Below are 20,663 nucleotides of genomic sequence, written 5' to 3'. Positions count from 1 at the left end.
TATGAAACAAAGCATGGGCGTGTTTTTATTCTGGCATGACTTTTGAAGCTTAATTTTGTGTTCAGGGCATCAGAGGTGAAAGGGTCCCCAAACCCCTGCACAGATGCTACTTCTGAACCCAGACAAATACATACCTATCCAGCCCTGCTTCAAACAGTACATTTTACAGTTTCTATGGCTTTCTATAGTACATTGTTCCACTGTCCTGCTGTTCTGACAGCAAGGAAGTTCTCCCTGACATTTAAACCGAATCTGCCTTATTGCAGGTTAAACCCACTGCTTGGTGTCCAGCTCTGCATGGCAGGGAAAACTGTTGTGCTCTCTCATCTCTATGGGAGCCTTTCCAATAATTGAAAAGGGCTATTGTATGTCCCCCTTTCCTCCAGATTAAAAACACTTAGCACTCTCATTCTTTCCCTGTATATCTTGCATCCCAAACCCTTTATCATCCATGTTACAGGCCTCTTCAGGCTCTCTCTGTTCTTCTCAGCAGAGACCAAACCTGCACACAGTATGGTAGCTGATGCCCGACCTGTGTCATCTGCCAATTTGATTAGAAAGCTCTTTATCCTGGTCACCATATCATTAATAAAAAGGTTAACCAGTACTGGACCCTTGGTGGACCCCTGTGAAATGCCATGTGAAACCTCTTGCCATTCGGACTTTGATCCACTTAAACTTGATCTCAGCTTGTGGTTATGCCACCAATTGTGTGTCCACCCCTTCAAAAATTCTGTCTCGCCCACACATCTCCATTTCATTAGGACACTGTCACATGGGACTGTCTTGAAAGCCTTCAAGTCCAAGTATAGTATGCCCCTTCATCCACCTGACTAATTATCTTGTCAAAGGATATCAATTTGGTTTGGCATGATTTGTTTTTAAAAATCCATATTGGCAGCTAGTGATCACCCCTTCCTCCTCCAGCTGTTTACGAAGGGATCATTTTATCATTTGCTTCAGTAACCTCCAAGGTATAGAAGGCAGGCTGATGGGTTCATAATTCTCTGGGTCTTCTTTTTCTCTGTCAGTCCTTGCCTTAGCATCTGGGACCTTGCCTGCCATCCATGACTTTGCAAACATAATTGCCAGTCACTCAGAGATTTTTTTAACCGGCTCTTCTAGTACCTTGGGATGAATTTTTCCTGGCCCTGCCAACTTCAATGCATTCAATTTTATCACAAGCTTTCTGTAAGGCAAAGTTAGAAAGAAATATAAACACTTGAAATGGATCACTTTGATCCATCCAAAGCAGATCACTGGATCTCTTTGATCCATCACTTTGGGCACATCTACATGTTGCCCTATGGCAATGTTGTTATTGCGCTGTGCTTTAGTACTTCCCTTTAGACTCTGATACACAAGACGCAGCGATGCTTTAATTAGAGCAGCTCTTGGAGCCACTCTAATTGAAGTGCTGCCCTCTCTTCCTCCGGAGCAGGTGGAAAAGTGCCTGCAGTGCGTGTGTCTACACATGCATTAATGCTCTTTTGTTAATGCACATTAAACCTAGTACCTCCATTGTGAGGTACTAGGAAAATGCACATTAGCCTGTCTTAATGCTCATTAACTAAAGAGAATGGTTCTTATGTGACACTTAATGTGCATTAGCTTATTTAAATGTGCATTAACTAAATGGCATGGTTTTTTAATGATGCGTTAATGTGCATTAAAATAGACTAATGAGCATTAAAGCCCATGTCTAGATGTGCCCAGTATGGTGCATTTGTCTGAACCCTAGATCCCCTAAAATTACAATATCATGGGCAGATCTTATATTTGTCTGTCAAGCTTGTTCCAGGAAGAAAGCAGGATATTAAACATAATGGGTTTTCGGTGTGTGATAAAAGTTACCTTTTGGAAGAAGATCTCAGCTTGGGAAACTTCCTCCATGTTCCCTTGTCAAAGAAGCTGTTCAAAAGATTTAAAGGATCTTTTCAAAGATTTGATCTTAACTTCTGCTCCAAGAACACAAACTGAAGTGTGTAGTAGTGTGTTGAGTTTAATTGTGGCAGTTCTTGCAAAATGTATGCTTGTCTTTATTTAGAAAGGATGAGTGCTAAAATGCAAATATTGCTTTTGAAATTCACAGACACATTTGTTCACTGGAAATTAAAATTCTACTTGTATGTGACTGATAATTAGTAAGATGTATGTGAGAAAATTGGACACATGACTGTATTATTGTAAGTGTACTTCATTGTAAGGGGATTTTTTTTATATATATCATTTTTTATGGAGTACAGCTCAACACTATATTATATTCCAGTAACAACCCAAGGGCTCAGCTGATACCAGGGTTTCACAGAAGAGGACACTGTCCTGGCTGCCTGTAATGTAGACTTAGGGTTAGGTGAAGTTCTCTGCTCCTGACCCCCATCTATTTTTTCCCCAGTGAAAACTGCAGATTTCTTACTCAAAGTTTCTTCATGAATTTCACTACCAAACTTCAGGTTGGTCAATTTTGAGACTTTGGGGTGAAATGACATTAAAGCCCAAAGGAAAGCATGAGGTATTTTTTTAAAGTATAAACTTAAACTAGATCCATGACGAATTTCTAAATGCTGGATTTCCCAAAACATTTTAATAAAGCTTTTCATTCTCAACTGGGACATTTCTTCCCCTGCACAATTGGTAGTACCCTAAACTCTCTTCCCCCAGCAAAAACCACCCTCAAAAACACGTTCTTGTCCCATTCTATTTATATTCTAAAAAAAAAAAAAACAAAAACAAAGACAAGAGGTAGGGGAAAGTATTTCCGGTTTATCTAGAGCATCTGTTGAGGGGCTTAGACGGGGTGGGCAAAAGATGGGCTGCGGGTCAGATGTAGCCCACCAGCTAAATGTACCCAGGCTGCAGGTACGGGGATCCAGTAGCTCCAGCTGCTGCCAGGTGGACAGGCATGTCCTGGCCCCATCCACAGCTTACACCAGCTTCTGGCACATGACTGCTGCATCCAGCTGCACAGGTGAGCATATCCCAACTGCAGCTGCAATTTATACCAGCTCCTGATGTGTGCACCAGAAGCAGCACTGGCCAGGTGCCGGCATCAACTATGAATGCTGCTGGCAAGTTCCCAGTGGGGATCAGGGCAACTGCCCAGGACCACGGCTGATGCACTGATGCAGAAGCAGCAGCTGCGGACCCAGACAAACCCCCCAATCTCCACTCAGAACCTGACCCAGCCCACGACAGCTCCGCAAAGCTTCCCATGTGGCCCCCAGACCCAAATAATTGTCCCCCCCCAGGCTAAGCTGTTGATTTTCTAAGCCCTGTTTTGCAGGCTACAACATAATGGGTGTTACACCAGGTGAGTGAGCTAATGTTGTTGTTTCTTATGTTACTTTTCCATGTGAGCCTAGTTCATTGTTGGAACATAATAAAATATTACTGGCATGACTCCCTTCATGAAGTGTGCATAGGGTTTGAACTGGAAATCATCATTTGAGCTAAAGGAACAACATGAGTATCCAGTAGTAGTAAAACTATTAGCCACAGCCACAGAGTTGGGACATGGCATTTTCACGGCTAAATTCCCTTCTGATTTAAATGGATGCAACCTCATCGACTTTACTGACTACTCCAGCAGAGAATTTAAAGCAGAAATAATTCAGACTGGGAGTGTCTACACAAGATGCTTTGCTGCACAGTAAAGTGTCACCATCTACACATGCACAAAACTTACTGCACATTAAATTACTCTAATGTGCTGTTTGCTAGTACCAACACATACAGGTACTAGATACATGGCTCATTAGCTAATGCCCCATACACATGTGTAGATGTGGACTGGCAATTTGCTGCTAGCCGGCCCAGGCAGAAGGGGGCCTGCTAGAGAGAGCTGTGCCATCTGAAGGGGCAGTTGTCTCCTAGCCACATGGGGATCAGGACAGGTCCCGATCCCCACGTGGGCAGGATAACTGTGCCAGCTGCAGGGACATCTGTCTTCCCACCACATGGGGTTTGAAATGGGTCCTGATCCCCACATGGCTGGGATACAGCTGCTCCTGCAGCCAACACAGCTCTCCCCACCCAGTGGGGATTGCAACCCCATGCCCCTTGCCAGCCCCTGGAACTCCCCCTAGCTGCAGCAGCAGGGGCAGAGCAGGGAAGGAGCAGCCCTGAACTGGGCTGTTCCTGTCAGGCACAATTTGCTCCTGACAGGGGTGCACATGTAGATGTGCACCTGGGAGCGCAGTAACAAGACTGAATTTTCTGTGCAGAAAATTCAGGCACATTAACTGCATGTGTAGCACATCCCCTGAGTGCCACGCTATGGGAGACCAGTAACAAGTAAAGGTGACTTAGGAGAGAACACAGGGCAGATACTTTTTGTGTAAATAGCGTAGTATTCTGGAGAACAAAATGGTCACTGTCTCTACTCCTGATGAAGTTCAAAAATTTGAGCGCACAGTCCAGGAAAGCACATACCACAGCTACGCAAACACACTCTGCACATATTTCAAGTCTTCAGTTACACTAAGAGGATGCTTGCACCCTGCTAGGCCTTTGCATATACTATTAGTTTCACTTTTTCCCTGCAGAAAATGTTGGATGATAAATAATTCTAATGCCTTGAGTTTTTACAGGAAGTTTGGAAACAAAACCCAAGAACTAGGGTAGCCATCACAGAGGACAGTTCGCCTGTCCTCTATTGATACAAAAGTGGACAAGTTTGTATCTCCTATTTGGCCATCATAGAGGATAGTCCAGTTGTCCTCTGTTCTCTGTTGATACAAAACCAGACGCCTTTATGTCCTGTATTTTTCTCTGCAAAGACAACCTTTAGACAAGAGAAAAATAGAGGACATAAAGGCATCTGGTTTCGTATCAATAGAGGAGAGAGGACAACTGGACTATCCTCTATGATGGCTACCCTACTGAGAACTGCTCTTGAATTCAAAAACATGCTGTTTGTGTATCATTTTGGGAAAAATGAGAAGTACAGGTCTGAAATGAAATAAAACATTGTTTCATTTCACTGTGTGAAATCTCAGATCAAAACATAATGTTGGAAACAATACTGTTCTCCTATAAAAAAAATTTCTTGTGGTTGGACCAACATTTTTAGGTCATAAAATATTGAGCAGCTCTACTTGATTTCTCTATTAGATATTCCTGCGGTCTTTAGTCAGTGCCAGGATTTGGTGACAGGAGAAGTTATCCCAGAATGACTATTTTAGATTTCAGATGGACTGTGTGGAAGTTCTTATTAAGCTAAACTGATTAGGAACAAGGCGCCCTGCTGGATCAGAAATACCTAAACCAGTTTAACTTGACAGCCCACCTTATTCTACAGTCATGCAAACACAAGCCCTGTCAAGTCAGCCTTGTTTCACTTTCTACAAATGCTTCTTGTTTCATTTGCCTCCTAGCAGAGAACGTGTGTTATATTTCAGCTGTTTTAAATAGTAGCACTAGGAGGCTGTTCTATTACGTAAGTATCATTTTGAATATGAAAGTCATTGCATGCCTAAAAACCTGAATAGCATATCTGGACACCCAAGGTCTATATAAGGCTGAATTAAATCTACATAAACCCATAGACAAACCAGCATGTGAACATGGGCATAGATTTACATAAGAACTGGAAAAAAACCCAACCTATTAGAGAGAAAATTAACTAGGTATTCATCAAAAATTAACTTAAAGGTCTCTAGCAATTTTGGGTGCCAGGTTCTGTTTTGGAAAGATGTAATATGAATTCATATTTAAAAAAAGGCCTGATACATTCCATCCCCATGAGAAACGCAATACAAAACAACTCTTTTCTGGGTCAAATTATATAAACTTCAGTTATCTTTTTAAAGTGTGTTTGTTTCAAGTAAATCAGTTTCAGGTAATGGCCTCCTAGGGCCGAAAACATGTTTTTTTTCAGTACATCATGGGACATGGTTTTTTCAAAGGAAGAATATTTCCCTCTTCTATCAGCAACAACTGGACCTAAAAGATTTTCTCTCTGTCCTGTTTTCTTTAGGTGATCTCCTGATTCTGTGCTTGCATGGACTGCTTTGAGGTTAAAGGAGCCAAACTAATGCAGAGGTTTTCAACCTGTGGTGCATGGACCCCTGGGGGTCCACAGAATATACCTATTGGGTCTGTAAAAGATGACCCTGATTCCTCACTTATCATTCAAAGGGGTCTGCACTTTCATTCAAAAATTTTTAGGGCTCAACAAACTTTGAAAACCACTGATCTAATGTGTAGAGGAGCATGCACTTGTAGAAGAAAAAGTACTGTGTGTATACATATTTTTATATATATATATATAAAAAGAGTTCATATGTGATGTTCACTTCTAATGAAGAGAACATAATCCCAAGATACGTGTTCAGTGGGGCTGTGTGAAATGGCACCGTTTCATTTCACCTTGGGTTTCAACAGAACGGTGTTTTGTCTCGAGTTTCATTTTGAATTGAAACAGCTGTTCTGTTCCATTCTGTTGAAACCGAAAGGCTGTTTTGACGCTGTTTCAAGTTTTGCTGGGGATGGGAAGTCAGACCAGCTGAGCTAACTTCCCATCCCCAGTGCTAGATCCTGCCAGGGATAGGAAAGCAGCCCAGCTGGGCTGCCTCCCATCCCTACCAGATCTTGCACTGGGGATGGGAAGTCAGCCCAGCCGGACTGACTTCCCATCCCCAGCCTATGGTCGAAACATTTCAACTTGCAAAACATTTCAACCAGCCTCATTTTGTTTCAAATCTATTTCCAGGGCCTTTGTTTTGTTTCGATGTTGCTGTTTCAAAATGAAACAGCCAGCGAAATTTTCCACAGCCCTAATGTTCAGCTAGTGAAAATCATTGCAGCCTCAGCGATATCATTACAGCAATTTCAGTTTAGTTTATACCAGCTGAGGAAATGGGTGTCAGTCCCCTTTCTGTCTTCATTACTTGGCTGTTTGAGCTGTGACTGGGCATGAAGGGAGGTTAGTTACTAGTTAGTATCAGCTCTGATGGTGATTTTGGGAAGTCAGGACTGGGGTCGCCACCTTCCATGCAGACCATGAAATCGCAGCTAACAGCTGTGGGGCCCAGAACCTCTAAGGGTGCTTGTAGACATGCGATGGGGCTGCTTCAACATGCTGCAATTACAGCGTGCCAGATGGATAACTGGTATCATATGCTTCCCCACTTCACAGTCTGCTGAAACTATGTCCACATGGTAGGTTTATTATATCCAGTAGCAGCATCCTCATCCTGACTGTGCTGCTTCAGGAAGATTTTTTGAGACCAAAAAACCAGAAGCAGTCTGTGCGGTGCCATTGACAGGCTAATTAGCTAGGGGTCAGCTAATTGGCCCTGCAACTCAGTAGTGCTAATTAAAACATGCAAAAGTCTGCACAGATGCAACTATATTGCAATCTGTGTCAGAGGCAGTCCTTCCAGAGCAGCACAGAAAGCTTGAGGACACTAAGTTTACCATGTAGATACAATCCTGTCTATTGGAAGTCACGGTCTACTTTAGCTGTTGCCCATAAGCAGCTTTCAAAAGTAGATCCAGACTTGTGCAAAGGGCTTTGGTGGTCTACAGGGTGGTCGTGACCACAGCAGGGAGTGCCAGAGCAATTACAGCCTTCCAAAACATGATGGGAGGAGTTCACAACACAATGCCCTGATCCAGTCTGTGGTTCAGAAGTCTAACTGTGACAAGTTGCAAATCAGATAAAGCCTCCAGACTCATACATATGGAAAGAGGTTCTCCTTGGTCACCACTGATCCATGTTTCCTGGAACTTGGGGCTCATTCAGGGATCCAGGTGCACCTACAGCTTGTGGTCTTTACTGACATCCACTTAGAAAGGCAGGATAGACCCCATCTCTGCTATGCTGTCTAAACCATAGGTTCCCAGACTTTTTCTTGTTGCATACCAGCTGCCTGCATACCCCTACCAGCATACATTTTATATTTTGACTCCTTACATGCCCATTATTATTATAATGAAAATAAAATCTGCCATTACACACTTTCTCCCACGTACCCCTCAGAGATGTCTTGCTTACCCTTAAAGGGTATGCATACCATAGTTTGGGAAGCCCTGGCCTAGACCTTTCCTCAAACCGACAAGTATCAATCTTTGTTGTGTTCAGGCTAATCTTTCACCAGCCAGGGTCTGTGGGGAAGTTAACAGGACTTCATGGTCAATGATATCAAAGGCTGATTAAGCTAGAATTTAATCACATTGTTTGCTGAAAGGCCAAGCACCCTTTCTACCTAATAGCTCTCTTGCACCTGTGTATCATTTGCTGTTTAATGTTCTCATTCCAAGGTGAAATCACATCATTGCGATCTGCCAGAAAAGGTGTCCTGATTTCAAAGCTCTCAACGACCTAGACTGGAAGTGCTGCTATCACACTATATATAGATTACGAGTCCGCACAGTTTTTGGACTGAGTGCCAAAACCCCCCACAAACCTTGACTTGAAAAATGTTGGCATGCCAGGAATGGATGGGGGGAGAAAGGTGAGGAGCCCAATCCTTGTTGTGGCAGTGCTGCCATGCGCCCACATATGCAGCCATGGCTGGCACCAAGCCAGGCCCAGGTCTCCAGACCCTGATGCAGCTCCTTGACTGCCTGCTGTGAGCAGCCCAGGTTCTGGGCAGGCCCTTGCCACCTGCCATGAAGACCAGGCTGCTTGCAGCAGAGCTTTCAGCCTCCCCAATGCCTGCTGCAAGCAGCCTGGGCTCCATGGCTAGTGGCAGGGGGCTGCCCAGGGTCAGGGCCTGCTATGGCAGGCCATGCAAAATGGCTTCACGTGCCATGCTCTGGCATGCATGCCAGGGGTGCTGACCCTTGATATAGATGTTCTAGTTATTACAAAAGACTGCGTGTATGATACACTGAAAAAGCACAAGTTAAATTAGCCTTGGCATGGTCTCACAAATGCAGCTGATTCACTGCTGGGCACTGAGAGAGCCAGCAACTCCAGTGGCCAGTGAAAAAGAGTCATTTAGCAAGAGACAAATGCCACATGCCTTCCTTTTGTTCATTAGGGTTCAGACTTAACGGGGGGCGTTCTTCAGTCCATCAGGCCCCAGTCCCTCAAAGACCATGTAAACTAGAAATGTGCCAGCCAATATTCACTGGTACATAAGGAACAAGTGCTAATCTCTACCGAAGAAATAAAAAAGGTATTTTCAGAGGGCATACAAATGATTACTATAGAGTAATTCATCCGGTTTGGTATACTACAATATCATACTGTCTTGCATACCATACCCCCAAATAAGATGCACACCTTGCTTTTTGGAAGCCGAATGAAAAACATTTTTTTTCCCCAGAGTCCTGACCAAAAAGCTGACTCATGGAACTGGGGGGAGCCCTCTTTCCAGCTCACTTCCCCTTCTCTTTCCTGCTCAGAGAAAAAATAGAGTTACGCTTCTCAGCTGCTGCCCAGTTTCGAGAAGTTTGTGACCACTCAGCCAAAACCAGCTGCCAAAATGGGAGGGCTGTGAGAGAGCTACCTCTAGTAAAACTCTGCCTCTGCTGCTTGCTGCCTGGAAGAGAAACGAAAGAAGCAGCAGCCATTGCTTTTCTCCATGCTTCTGTTCCAGTGCAGAAAATCAGCTTCCCTGCTTTGAAGGGCCAGTTTTGGGGGAAAGATGCATGTGGTATGCAAGTGAATACTGTAAATGAACTCTGATGTAAGAAGCAGACGTATGACTCCCAACTGAGATACCTGAAGTAGGTGTTCTTAGTGTCTGGCGAGGAGCCAGTCTGCATTGAGGCAATGGCTAACCCAGGGTAAAACTCCTGAGGGGAGCAGACACATGATGATCAGTGTACCAGAGTAACTTCCGAAAGTCCATAGGTACTACTCAATTTACAAGGAGTAACATTACATCCGAACGGAGTGACTTACACCAGTAAAATGCTGTACATCGGGTGTCTGTTGCTCTAACCCCAAAGTGAGCCAAATTAGTACACATTCATTTCTACACACTCTGTGCCCTAGGTCATCCAGTGCCAACAGCTGATGGAGATTTGCCTCTCAAGCTGCAGTTTTTGCAGCATAACAATGTTAGAAATATTATTAAAAATGCATTATGAATAGTGTTGTTAGAACAGCACAGCTGCCAGCTCTCCCTGGTGGGAGGAGGGGGTAGAGGAGAAGCTACCAAGGGCTCTTTGTATTAAGGTATCATTCCCATTTCTTCTTTGGCAAATTACTATCTCTTTGTTACACTAAATCACACTCCCTTTCATGCTTTCTTCATTTTCTAATGCAGATAAGAGTAATTGCAACTTTTAATGATCCTGTCCTTGGGACAGAGAAAGTTTGAACTTTTGGTAACCTAAAGAGCTTTCTAAGCATGCGTAACCAGCTAATGCATATAAGCCTATCCGCCCCGCATACTTAAGTAGTTAATTATAATACACATGTGACGGATGACGTGACGTCATTTCATATATGTTTGTATGAACCGGAAATGAGTTGTAAGAGTTCCTGCTTTTGCACACGTGCCCAGGGGAGAGGGGATAAAGCCCGCTGAGAAGTTTTCCCCGCGGGCAGAGTGTGGTCTTTTGTCTTCGCTCTGACCCTATTTGCAAATATACCTTTTGTGTTGCTAATAGCGTGTGTCTGAGAGTTCTTTGCCTCCCGAGAAACCGAACCGCAGCAATTTCTGCAACAACAATATGAGAGTTTCAGCCCCTTGATTACTGTGAAGTGACAAGTGATGTATAGAGTATATACAGTATAGTACCAAATATGAGACACTGCTTGACCACTGAGTTTTTACACATACGAGCTAAGCAGGCACTCTGCTTTGGGAAAACAGTCTCACAATCACCTCCGCTCTTATAGCTCACATACCTGAAGCTCAAACCTCTCCAGCTCCTATCCTACCTTGCAGTCCTCTGTGCTGCAGCATGGGAACAGACTGACATCTGCACCTCCTCCTGATTCTGGAAATGTTACAGAAAATTTGCTGAGCTCTTTTTAGGGCTGTTGGGCAAAGGTGGCAGCTCCAGCTGAGAAGCAAGGGGACAGCCACGGGGAGTAGAAACCTGGGAAAAGTCTCAGATGTACTTTTGGGTTGGGATGCTGGCTGAAAGAAGCTGGCATTTGTGAGGAAAATAGCTGTCTCCTCCTCCCTGATTCCTCCTACTGTGTTCAGGAAAACAGGACTTTATAGATTTCTTATAAATATGTAAGATTACATCAAAGAAATACCACCATTCTCTCTTCCTATCTGGAATGACTGGCCAGAGCCCAAATCTGAGCTATTTGCTTGAGTCAGAAAGGAGAACAGTATTTTCCCAGTCTTTGGCTCTCCAAACGAACACTGCAGTTCTTATTTGGGGTGCTGGTTAAATATACCTTGGGTACTACAAACTAGGATCCTTGAATTTTTTAATAGCTTTAAGTTCCCTTTCATCTCTCTTCTCAGCTTTTCAAGAAGCCATCTCCGCACAGCTAGGAGCCTGACTATGATATCTGAGTGTTTGGGGGATTCTCTTTATCTGAGTCTATGTTTTCCTCTTCCCACCTGCAAACAACCCACCACAGAGCCTGTCCCCTATTCATAAAAAACACCGTTCACCACAAGACCCATGCCTGGCTCCTCCGATGACAGATAATGCCAGACTGGCCCCTTACAAGCAGTTTCCTTCTCTCCCTCCTGTAAGTCACAAAGGCAATCTGATGCCTTCTGCTGTTATCGGCATGTTTGACATTGGCGTACGGAAATGATTTCAATCTTTTTTTGCTGTTCCCTATATTGCTGGATAAGGGCTACGTGATGTTACCTTTGCTTGAGGGTCACCTTTCTCAGTGTTTGCCTCTGACTCTACAGTGTGATTCTGTGCTAATAACAGGTGACACTGGGGAGCTGGACCATCTCCGCAGGTAGTGGTATGTGCGATTTGACCCATTTCATAATTGCCACCAAATAGGAGGCAGCAAATACCCTAATCACATTTTGGCATTAGATGATATCACATTCTTTGTTTGCATTTCTGTTCTCTGCAACAGTGAAGGGCAGGCATAAGACTTCTTTTCCAGCCAAAGCCAACCAGGGTAACTGTGTGCCTGGGTACCTACCAGGGTGACTGTGTGCTCTGGGCAGAAGCAGGGCACAGGGCAGAAGTGGCCACATGTTACCAGGGGTGCAGTCATCTGGCAGCAGCTGTTCATCTTACTGTGCCCCCTGTCAAAGCACTCCTGATTATCACAGGCACAATCTGCTTCACACAAGTAACATGTGTGCTGTTCTTCAGCACAATGTATTGATGTTGGAAACTGTGTGCTATGGGGTTAGTCCTTGGTCAGCTGTTGTGGTGTTTGCAGAGTGATCTCCTATCATCAGATTGAGCTGGAATTTCTCCTGTAATCTGACTTCTTTTTTGGATGGAAAAGGAGGGTCAACCTGAGATCATAAAAGCAAGCAAGTTGTGTTCAACAGCCCCGCATCTGCAGCAATCTTTGTAGAAACAGAAGGATGAAGGTCTTGGTGGTTCTCTGTGCTCTTTTTGCCCTCTCTGAAGGCTTTACTAGGTATGTTGCTGTTTTACTGTTTTTTCTTGCTCTGCTGCTGCTGCTGCTAACCAGCTTGCTTTAAAAAAAAAGCATGTTGATAAAATGATCTCATGGTCCCTTCTGGCTCCCAGGTCATTTAATCTAACAACAGAGGGATAGGAAATGTAACAAGCTTAAACAGGGGAAGGAGGAAAGCTCTCTTTTCAGATGAGGTCTGGGAGGAGATGGGAAGTTATAAGAAGGACAAGGCCATTCCAAATGGAGAAGACACTTGTGCCGGCCGTAGTGAGACTATACCCATGCTTGATAAGAAGAGGAGTATTTCGAGCGATTAAAAATGTTGATTCCATCAGCCGAATAAGGAAACCCATTTCAAATGTCGTGGGAGTTGATGGCTTTAATGTAAACTGTTTCTCTTAGGCTCAGTGCACAAGAAAAGTCTGTTGCAGGACATTAGTGATTGGGGATCTTGGCTGTTGTTTTTTTTTTTTTTTTGCACACAAGGATACCTTTGCAGAGAGGGAAGAAGACGAGGGAAATCCTGAGGCAAAAAGGCTTGCTGGAAGACTTCCTGAAGGAGCATCACTATGACATCGGCACCAAATATGCACGCTCGTTTGCTTCCCAGGGTGTCTACGAGCCACTCATGAACTACTTTGATGTGAGTTTATGCTCTGGAACAATTCATTCGTTGCATGGAGGAAAGTGCATTATCAGGGCTCTATCAACACAGACAAGCTAGGCACTTGCCTAGGGCCCTAAGTAAAGGAGGGGCCCAGTTGTTCTTATTTTACATATTAGTATTATTGAGTGAAAAAATTAAGATAACTATATAGTATAGGGGCCAACGAGTTTGTCTGCCTAGGGCCCACTACAGGGTTAATTCGGCCTTGTGCATTATGCTTGCTTTATAGGTTTCATGGGGATCCCAAGGCTGATGTATTTGATGGGTAGGTCTCTCTGTCAATATAGACCAAAGCCCCTATCACCACATTTTCTCACATACAAAATGACCTGGAATAAAATATGCACCCTGATTTTGAAAGGCAAACTGAAGGGAAAAGAAGACCTTTCCTCATAATAAGTAGTTGAATAGCAGCAGCGAACGAGCCCAGCCTGCTCCTTGTTCTGCCTCCTGTGCATGGGCAATTGGTGCCTCCTGAGTCTGGGGGGGCACCTGCAGAAGTGGTTGGCGGCAGAGATGGGGCTGGTGAGCACTCGCAGAAGCCACTGGCAGCATCGGGGCAGGAGACAGCCCTGTCAGGGGGTGCACATAACCCCCGTAGCATTGCTAGCAGTTGCCTGTGTCCCTCTGAGTCCAGATTTTACTTTCATTTCTGCTAAGTAACTGGCAGAAACTGCTTGTACCATATTTCCCTCATATAAGTCACACCGCAATATTGAGCATGGGGTTTTGGGAAAAGGGGCTTGTTGTATGCAAGACAATACGGTATGTTTGTGTCTGGGAATCAGCTGTGGTTCACATGTTCTCCCTACTGCATTTACCTGTTCCTGTCCTGGTGGGATTGTCAACTGGATTGGACCCCACAAGATGAGACCTTGCAAGTAGATTTGGCCTCAGGCACCAACCTCAAGCATCCATGGGTTACATGTGCAAGTCCTGCCATGCTACAGCAATGGCAGCACAGCTCTGTGCTCCTGGTGCTAAGGGCTTTTGTGCCCCCATCAAGAGCCCACTGAAGTCAGTAGAAAGGCTTCTGCTGGCTCCAGTGTCCTTTGGGCCAGGACCTTAGGGCTCCATTTAGGTACCAGCCATTTAAGTATCTAAATACATTTACAAAAATAAATGGACAAGATTTGTAGGCAGCTGGCTATATTTCCGAATGAAGTAAAATACATGCTCGTGCTATTGAAAGATTTGCAAGTGGTATGGAAAGGTTCATTTAGCTTTGAAGCAAAACTTTTTAGACTTTTTGCAGCAAAGACCAGTAGGGGTCATTGGCTGACTGTGATATTCCACCCTCCATCAAACCATGATGTTGTTCTTAGCACGGACTTGATCTTACATGGTTGTTTTTCAGACTCATGTTGGAAACTGTGTTCAGTGCTTGCAACAGTGACGAACAGTATCAGAAGAATGCTAATGGCTACAAAGAAGTGTTTGCATATGGAGCAGCCAACTTGTCTGAACCCAGTGAGACAACGGAAAACACAAGGGGAAAAGCCTTTTGAATTTGATTTTTCCCATGTTTCAACTACAGTTCTTCTGCCTTGTAGTCTAAAAACTGGAGGCAAGGCTCATTGCAGTGTGTGGCAATGTGCTCAGCGCAATGTCCAGCGCAGCTGCCCCATTTGCCCTACTCAAAAGCTGGCTCTGGGGTGGGGACTCAGTGGGGGCAACTACATGTGTGCTCTACTGCAGAGTTGACTAATTAGCTCTGCACTAAAGCGTCACTGTCTACACACGCAACGCTATTGGACTGGAGTTAGCAAATTAACTCCGTTGTAAGATAGTACTGCCCAACACAAGTACTATCCTGCGGCAGAGTTATTTGGTGTGTCACAATGCACATGTAGATGGTGACCTGTGCTGGATGGGACACAAGAGTGCTACAGCCTGCCATCTAGCCCTACACTGTAGCACCCTTTGACCCAGCCAGCCCCTCTGCAGCATGTTGTGCCAGGGCAGAGCAGCTCCAGGCTGGCAGGCTGACTGGCAGGGGGCTGCACCACCTTGGGTCAATTTGCTGAGGGCCTGAACGCACATATAAACACTGCACCTGGGAGCAACAAACTGCAGCGTGAACTGTCCTGGAGTTTATTCAGCTGCACTAATTGCACCCACTGAGAGGAAAGCCTTGATTCAGGATCCCAACCAGCTACAGCCCAAGCTGCTTTGCCGTCTCAAACCTGAGACAGTTGCAGGTGTACAGCTTCAGTGCCTAGGAGCTTTAGGTCACTAATAGCAGCACTCCCAGAATTCAGGCACATGCAATCTGAGGCAGCAGCTGAGAAGGGGCTTTCCCACTGATAAGTTCGGACTAGGTGCCTGAAGTGAGATTTGTCCAGATGCTTACATCCTTTATTGGCTCTGGCCTTTGGTGCTTATTCCTGTGAGCATTTCGCATGCCTGAAGTGAAGTATTTTATATGTCGAAGACACATATTTGTATAATTAGCTGTGAGAATCACTGTTGTCTCTCTTACCTGAACAGACAGAGTACTATGGAACAATCTACATTGGGACCCCCCCCCAGGGATTCAATGTTGTATTTGATACCGGTTCATCCAACCTCTGGGTTCCCTCCGTCACCTGCCAGAGTTTGGCCTGCCGTAAGTAGTTGAATGTGTCCTCCCCCTCTACACTTCTCCTTTACTAGGCTGTGATGGAACAGATAGTGTGAGAGACCCTATATCTGCTACTCAGCACACCTGGCTTTAATGCCCATTTCAAACCTAACTCCCAGTGTGGCCCTCTGCCACTGGTTCTCAACCTTTTTAGGCTCAAGGAATCCCACAGCAGGCTCAAGACGCTCCTCACAAAATGCCAACTCTTACTTTTCATTCATTTTTTTGACTACAGAAAAACACTAGAGCAATTCTTCTGTTGCAAGGAACTTAGATCTTAGAAAGGGTTAGTACACTGTGGATTATAACTGAAATCTCTGGGTTTACCCGGATAAGGTTTGCACACCTAACAGTGCTAACAATGTGTGGCACCCCATGGCCTTGGATCTCAAAGTGCTCCAGGATGCCTTGGAGAATTGTTCACATCTTGTGTTGCAAAGAGCCTCATGCTTAATTCTGCTCACAGTGCTAGTTGTCTTCTTTGTTTTAATGGGACTATCCATGCAAGTAAAGTTAAGCCCATGTGTAAGTGGAGTTGATGATACTGGGTGCGTCTACGTGTGCATTAATGCGCTTTTCATAATGCACGTTAAATTTAGGACCTTCAATGTGACATACTAAATCAATGAGTATTAGGCTGCCCTAATATGCACTACCAAAAGTGTGTGTTTTTAAAGTTGTGCTTAATGCATAGCAGCTTATTTCACTGCACAGTAGCATAATTGCATGTTTTTTAACGTAACTCTTAATGCACAGTAAAATAGGCTGCTGCACATAAAGCACACATGTAGGCTTGCCCAGTGGTTAAGACCTAAGGAACAGCACAGCAGGAGAGGGGGTCTGAAAGAATTGCTTCTCACTCGCCCTGAGACACTGCCCACAACTGTAGTCATCTGAGTGTTGGAGCTGGGTAAACCTTGTTATGTGCTGAGCTTTACCCTCTTCTTTATACTAGGGCTGGATGTTGACACTTGTTCTAAATATTCTTTTGCAGAAAATCACAGGATGTTTAATGCATCAAAATCCTCCACCTACCAGAGTGCAGGATACAACATATCCATTCAATATGGCATGGGCAGCATGGCCGGAGTTGTGGGATCTGATATAGTGCTAGTAAGTACTAATATGGCAAAGAGGATATAGCCCTCCCCGTTATGTCAATGATTCACAAGTGGCATGGCACTACACAGCTTGCACCTGCTGGGGATCTCACTCTGGAGGAGACAATAAATGGTGACTCTCTGAATAAAGCCACTTAAGCCTTGGCTGTTATGCAAACAATGAAACACGCTTAGTTGTACCACTTGGCACGACTGCTCAGACCCTCAAAAGGACTTAGGTGCATAACTCCTGGCTAAGAGGTGGGAAACAGGCCCATTGCCCCAGGGACACATGCCATAGGGCATCCAATTTCCCAAGATGTCTCCTCTTCATGGGCGGGGTGGGGGGGTGGTATTTTGCCACTGTACAATACCCTTTTAAGGATGCAGCTCTATAAGCTCATCTCTTGCTCACCAATAGGTTTACAACAACCAGCTTCCCTCTGTCCTGGCCATAGGCCCATGCAAAGTATACTCACAGTACAAGTATTTGCCTCTTTCACACCTCATGGGAGCACTGCTTTCTTTTGCTCCCTTCTTATATAACTCTCCACGGAGGTGGTGCCAGAAGTGAGTGGACAAACAATCGTAAAGGCCATCCACCCAGTGCTAAACCAGCATCTTTGCAATAGGCAGCTGGGGGAGGGGACCATTCTGCAAGCACATTACCCACTCTGCCATCCCCCAGAGCCCTGCCAGTCTGTCTTTTCCTGGGGTGAATACCTCCAGTGAAGTCCCAACGCATCTTCAGGCATTGAGAGCTGTGAGCACTTTGAGGAGCAGATATATATCAGCTCTCTCAAGCCAGTTGCCCACAGTAGGCACTGTGACTGTGTCTGGTCCCTCAGTGGTAGGGGAGATAGCTTGACTGGTCAGAGCTTGCCTAGAAGAGGAGTGAAAACCGGAGTAAATGACTCCATGAGTACTCAAGTTGTGTGCGTCTTTCCTGCTGTCACGATGCATAAAGCACAGAGCAGCAAAAACATCTTTTCTAAGGACAGTCTTATCTGCTCAGCATTGCTTTTATATAATATTTCCTTCAAATACTGATCAACTCAGTGGTTTTCTGGCCAGATAAGGAGCTAAAGAACTGACCCTTCTCTTTCCCAGCTCTCCACCTTCATCGACACAAACCAGCAGTTAGCACTGGCAACCAGCGAGCCAGGACTTACTTTTGCCTACACCGATTTTGATGGGATCCTGGGCCTGGCCTATCCAGATATAGCTGTTGAAGGACTTATTCCTGTCTTTGACAACTTGATGATCAAGAATTTGGTGAAGCAGCACTTGTTTTCAGTGTATCTGGGTCGGTAAGTGACTTGCTAAACGTGGACGTGATGCATTTCCATAGGAGTGTGGTGGAAAATCTGGAACCAAGATCCTTTGGTTGCTCTCTGCTGCTGTTAGCTCCATTTTATAGATGCAAAGTCTCAGGCATAGAAAGGTGCAATGACTTGCCTACAGTCACCCATCACCAGTGGTAGAACCAGGAGTAGAGCCCTGCTCTCCCAACTTCCATGGTGGCGTACAGTCTGCAAGAACACATCGCCTCCGCATTGAAACAAAGTCCTGATCTCAGTCCATGGGATTTTACCAATGACTCTTTAGCAAGCAGTGATTATGGTGCTAGCCTGGGTTTCACCCTAGCCTGACTTGCTATGTGATCCGGGGCAAGACAATCTTCTTCTGTGTTCCTTTGGTTCTGGCTCTATAAAATGGGGATACTGCTGTTGAAAGCACTAGTGAAAAGTATCCTAGGAAAGCTAAATTATTCACTAGTTGTTATGATGTGTAATTGGTCACCTAAATCACAATCTGCTGCCCCTGCTAAATGACTTAAAGGATTTTAAACAGAAGAATAGCAAATGGTGAAAAATGATTCATGGTTTTGCTGGTGGCAATATACTTAAATCAATTATTTGTCTGAAATGACTGAGTTAGAAACAAGTGTACATGTTTTCTCCTGTTTTTGAAGGAAAGCAATTATTATTAAGAACAGTCCATTCCTGAGGCTGTACTTTGTTGGTAAAGGACTGTCTTTTTTAGTTTCTGTTTTTGTACAGCACCTGACACTGGTATTTCAACTAATTATATGCATTCCTCATTTTTAGAAAGGTATTTGGTAGTATGCTCATTTTTGGTGGAATTGATGAATCCTACTTTACTGGCCCTATCCACTGGATCCCTGTCTCTTACCAGGGCTATTGGCAGATCTCAATGGACAGGTACGTAACAAACAAAGGTAATTAAATAACTATGATACTCTTTGGTACACTTCCACAATTGCAATTATAAACCCAAAGCTCATTTTTCCTCCATTAGTACCTGACTCACATTGACTTTAGGAGTCAGGATGTCAGTGGTGTCAAACCCCATTAGGCCTTAATGTAAATCCTGTTAGGTGCAATGTGCATCCCTCGGTGTCTAAATACCTTTGTAAATTTGGCCCCAGGCCCCATCTGCCTGGAACTTAGGAAACCAATCTGTTCCCAACCTTTGCACTGATTGGCAGGGTGACCCTGATGATGTCACTTCACATCCCTATAGACTTTTACAATAATCATTATAAAGATCTTCTGCTATCATCTCCATTACAGATATGTGGTAGAAGAGACAGGACACACGTAAGGTTGGACTGGGGTGTGGGCAGTCAGTCCAAGGGGACATGCTAGAGCAGGAGTTACCATAGACAGCACTGACGTCAAGTCAGGTATCAGTCATTGGCAGCCATTGGTCTCAGGAGACCATGAGGGTTGCACCCTGGGTAGGTTACTGGGTACCACCACAGCTTCTTGAGTGGCTGAGGAGTCCAATGCAAGACAGGCAGATCCTTCAGGAAGTTGCACATACAAACTCGATTGAGCTTGCACTGGCATGCTGAGTACTGGCCTCTAATTCCTCTTCTCTAGCTCATCATGGACCCTTGCCATCTTGAAGTGATATAGCCCCTGCTTCACAGAGGCTTTCCACACACAGCGGTCTGAAGCAATTTATTCCCAAACTGGGTATCAGCCTGAGTCCAAAGCAACAAGACAGAGTTGTAATGAGATCAGGCCCAAAGAAGACCCTTGGTTGTACCATTAAGTCCAAGCCAAGGACAGGACCACTCAGCAACAGGCAAGACAGGAACGCCAGTCCAAGATGGGATCAGGCAGGCATAGCGGTAGGGACAGACAGGACATAGAGAAGGATCAAGGCAGGAGTGAGGCACAGGTTCAGGCAGTGCAATGTACTGGCTCAGGTGAGGCAGGATTCAGGATCTAGGCGAAAGCAAGCAGTCGGGCAGGTTAGCGAGGTTCCAAGCAGCCCAGGAGACGCAGACAGGCAGTCTAGGTGCTCAGACAGCTGTCAGCTGGGAGGTCTGAGCTTATGAAGGCCAGTGTGGGTGGCACCTCCTCCTGAGGGGCCTGGCGATCACCCAGTCAGGGCCCTGATCACCTCCAGCTGGAGCTTGGAGTTGGATCAGCCCCAGCTGAGCATGGAACAGTTCCAGATCCCCAACTTGTATGAATTGCCAGAGTTCAATTATCCAAAGAGTTGGACTGGAATCTGGGTCAATTTTTGTTGGGGCTGTTGCTAACCTTAGTGGGCGTGGGAAGGCTCCTCTTGACTTCATTGGGCTTTGGATTGCATCCTTCATGCTATGACAGTTGAGCATGGCCACCTCCCCTTGCGGGGTCTGCTCCCTACTGGGGTCTCTGGCGCGTCAGCTGGAGGAGCTCCAGGCCACAGTCCAGAGACTGCGTGCCATCAGGGACTGCAAGCAGGAGATTGACT

The 20,663-nt window shown here is 45.1% G+C and overlaps 1 protein-coding gene across 1 annotated transcript in view; it reads left to right on the top strand.

The window, feature by feature from the left end:
- Positions 1 to 12,440: 12,440 nt before the first annotated feature.
- LOC109317479 (embryonic pepsinogen-like) overlaps positions 12,441 to 20,663 on the top strand; it is a 17,559-nt gene continuing 9,336 nt past the window's right edge. Inside the window, exons 1-6 of the mRNA XM_019546187.1 lie at positions 12,441 to 12,496; positions 12,983 to 13,139; positions 15,654 to 15,771; positions 16,781 to 16,899; positions 17,997 to 18,196; positions 18,998 to 19,111. Coding sequence (XP_019401732.1) covers positions 12,441 to 12,496; positions 12,983 to 13,139; positions 15,654 to 15,771; positions 16,781 to 16,899; positions 17,997 to 18,196; positions 18,998 to 19,111 — 764 coding nt within the window. The remainder of the gene's footprint in view (positions 12,497 to 12,982; positions 13,140 to 15,653; positions 15,772 to 16,780; positions 16,900 to 17,996; positions 18,197 to 18,997; positions 19,112 to 20,663) is intronic.

The sequence above is a fragment of the Crocodylus porosus genome, unplaced genomic scaffold (assembly GCF_001723895.1).
Source record: "Crocodylus porosus isolate Cpor-Errol unplaced genomic scaffold, CroPor_comp1, whole genome shotgun sequence".
Lineage (NCBI taxonomy): Eukaryota > Metazoa > Chordata > Crocodylia > Crocodylidae > Crocodylus > Crocodylus porosus.
The sequence above is the reverse complement of the archived record's forward strand: the minus strand, read 5'-3'. Positions and strand labels throughout refer to the sequence as shown.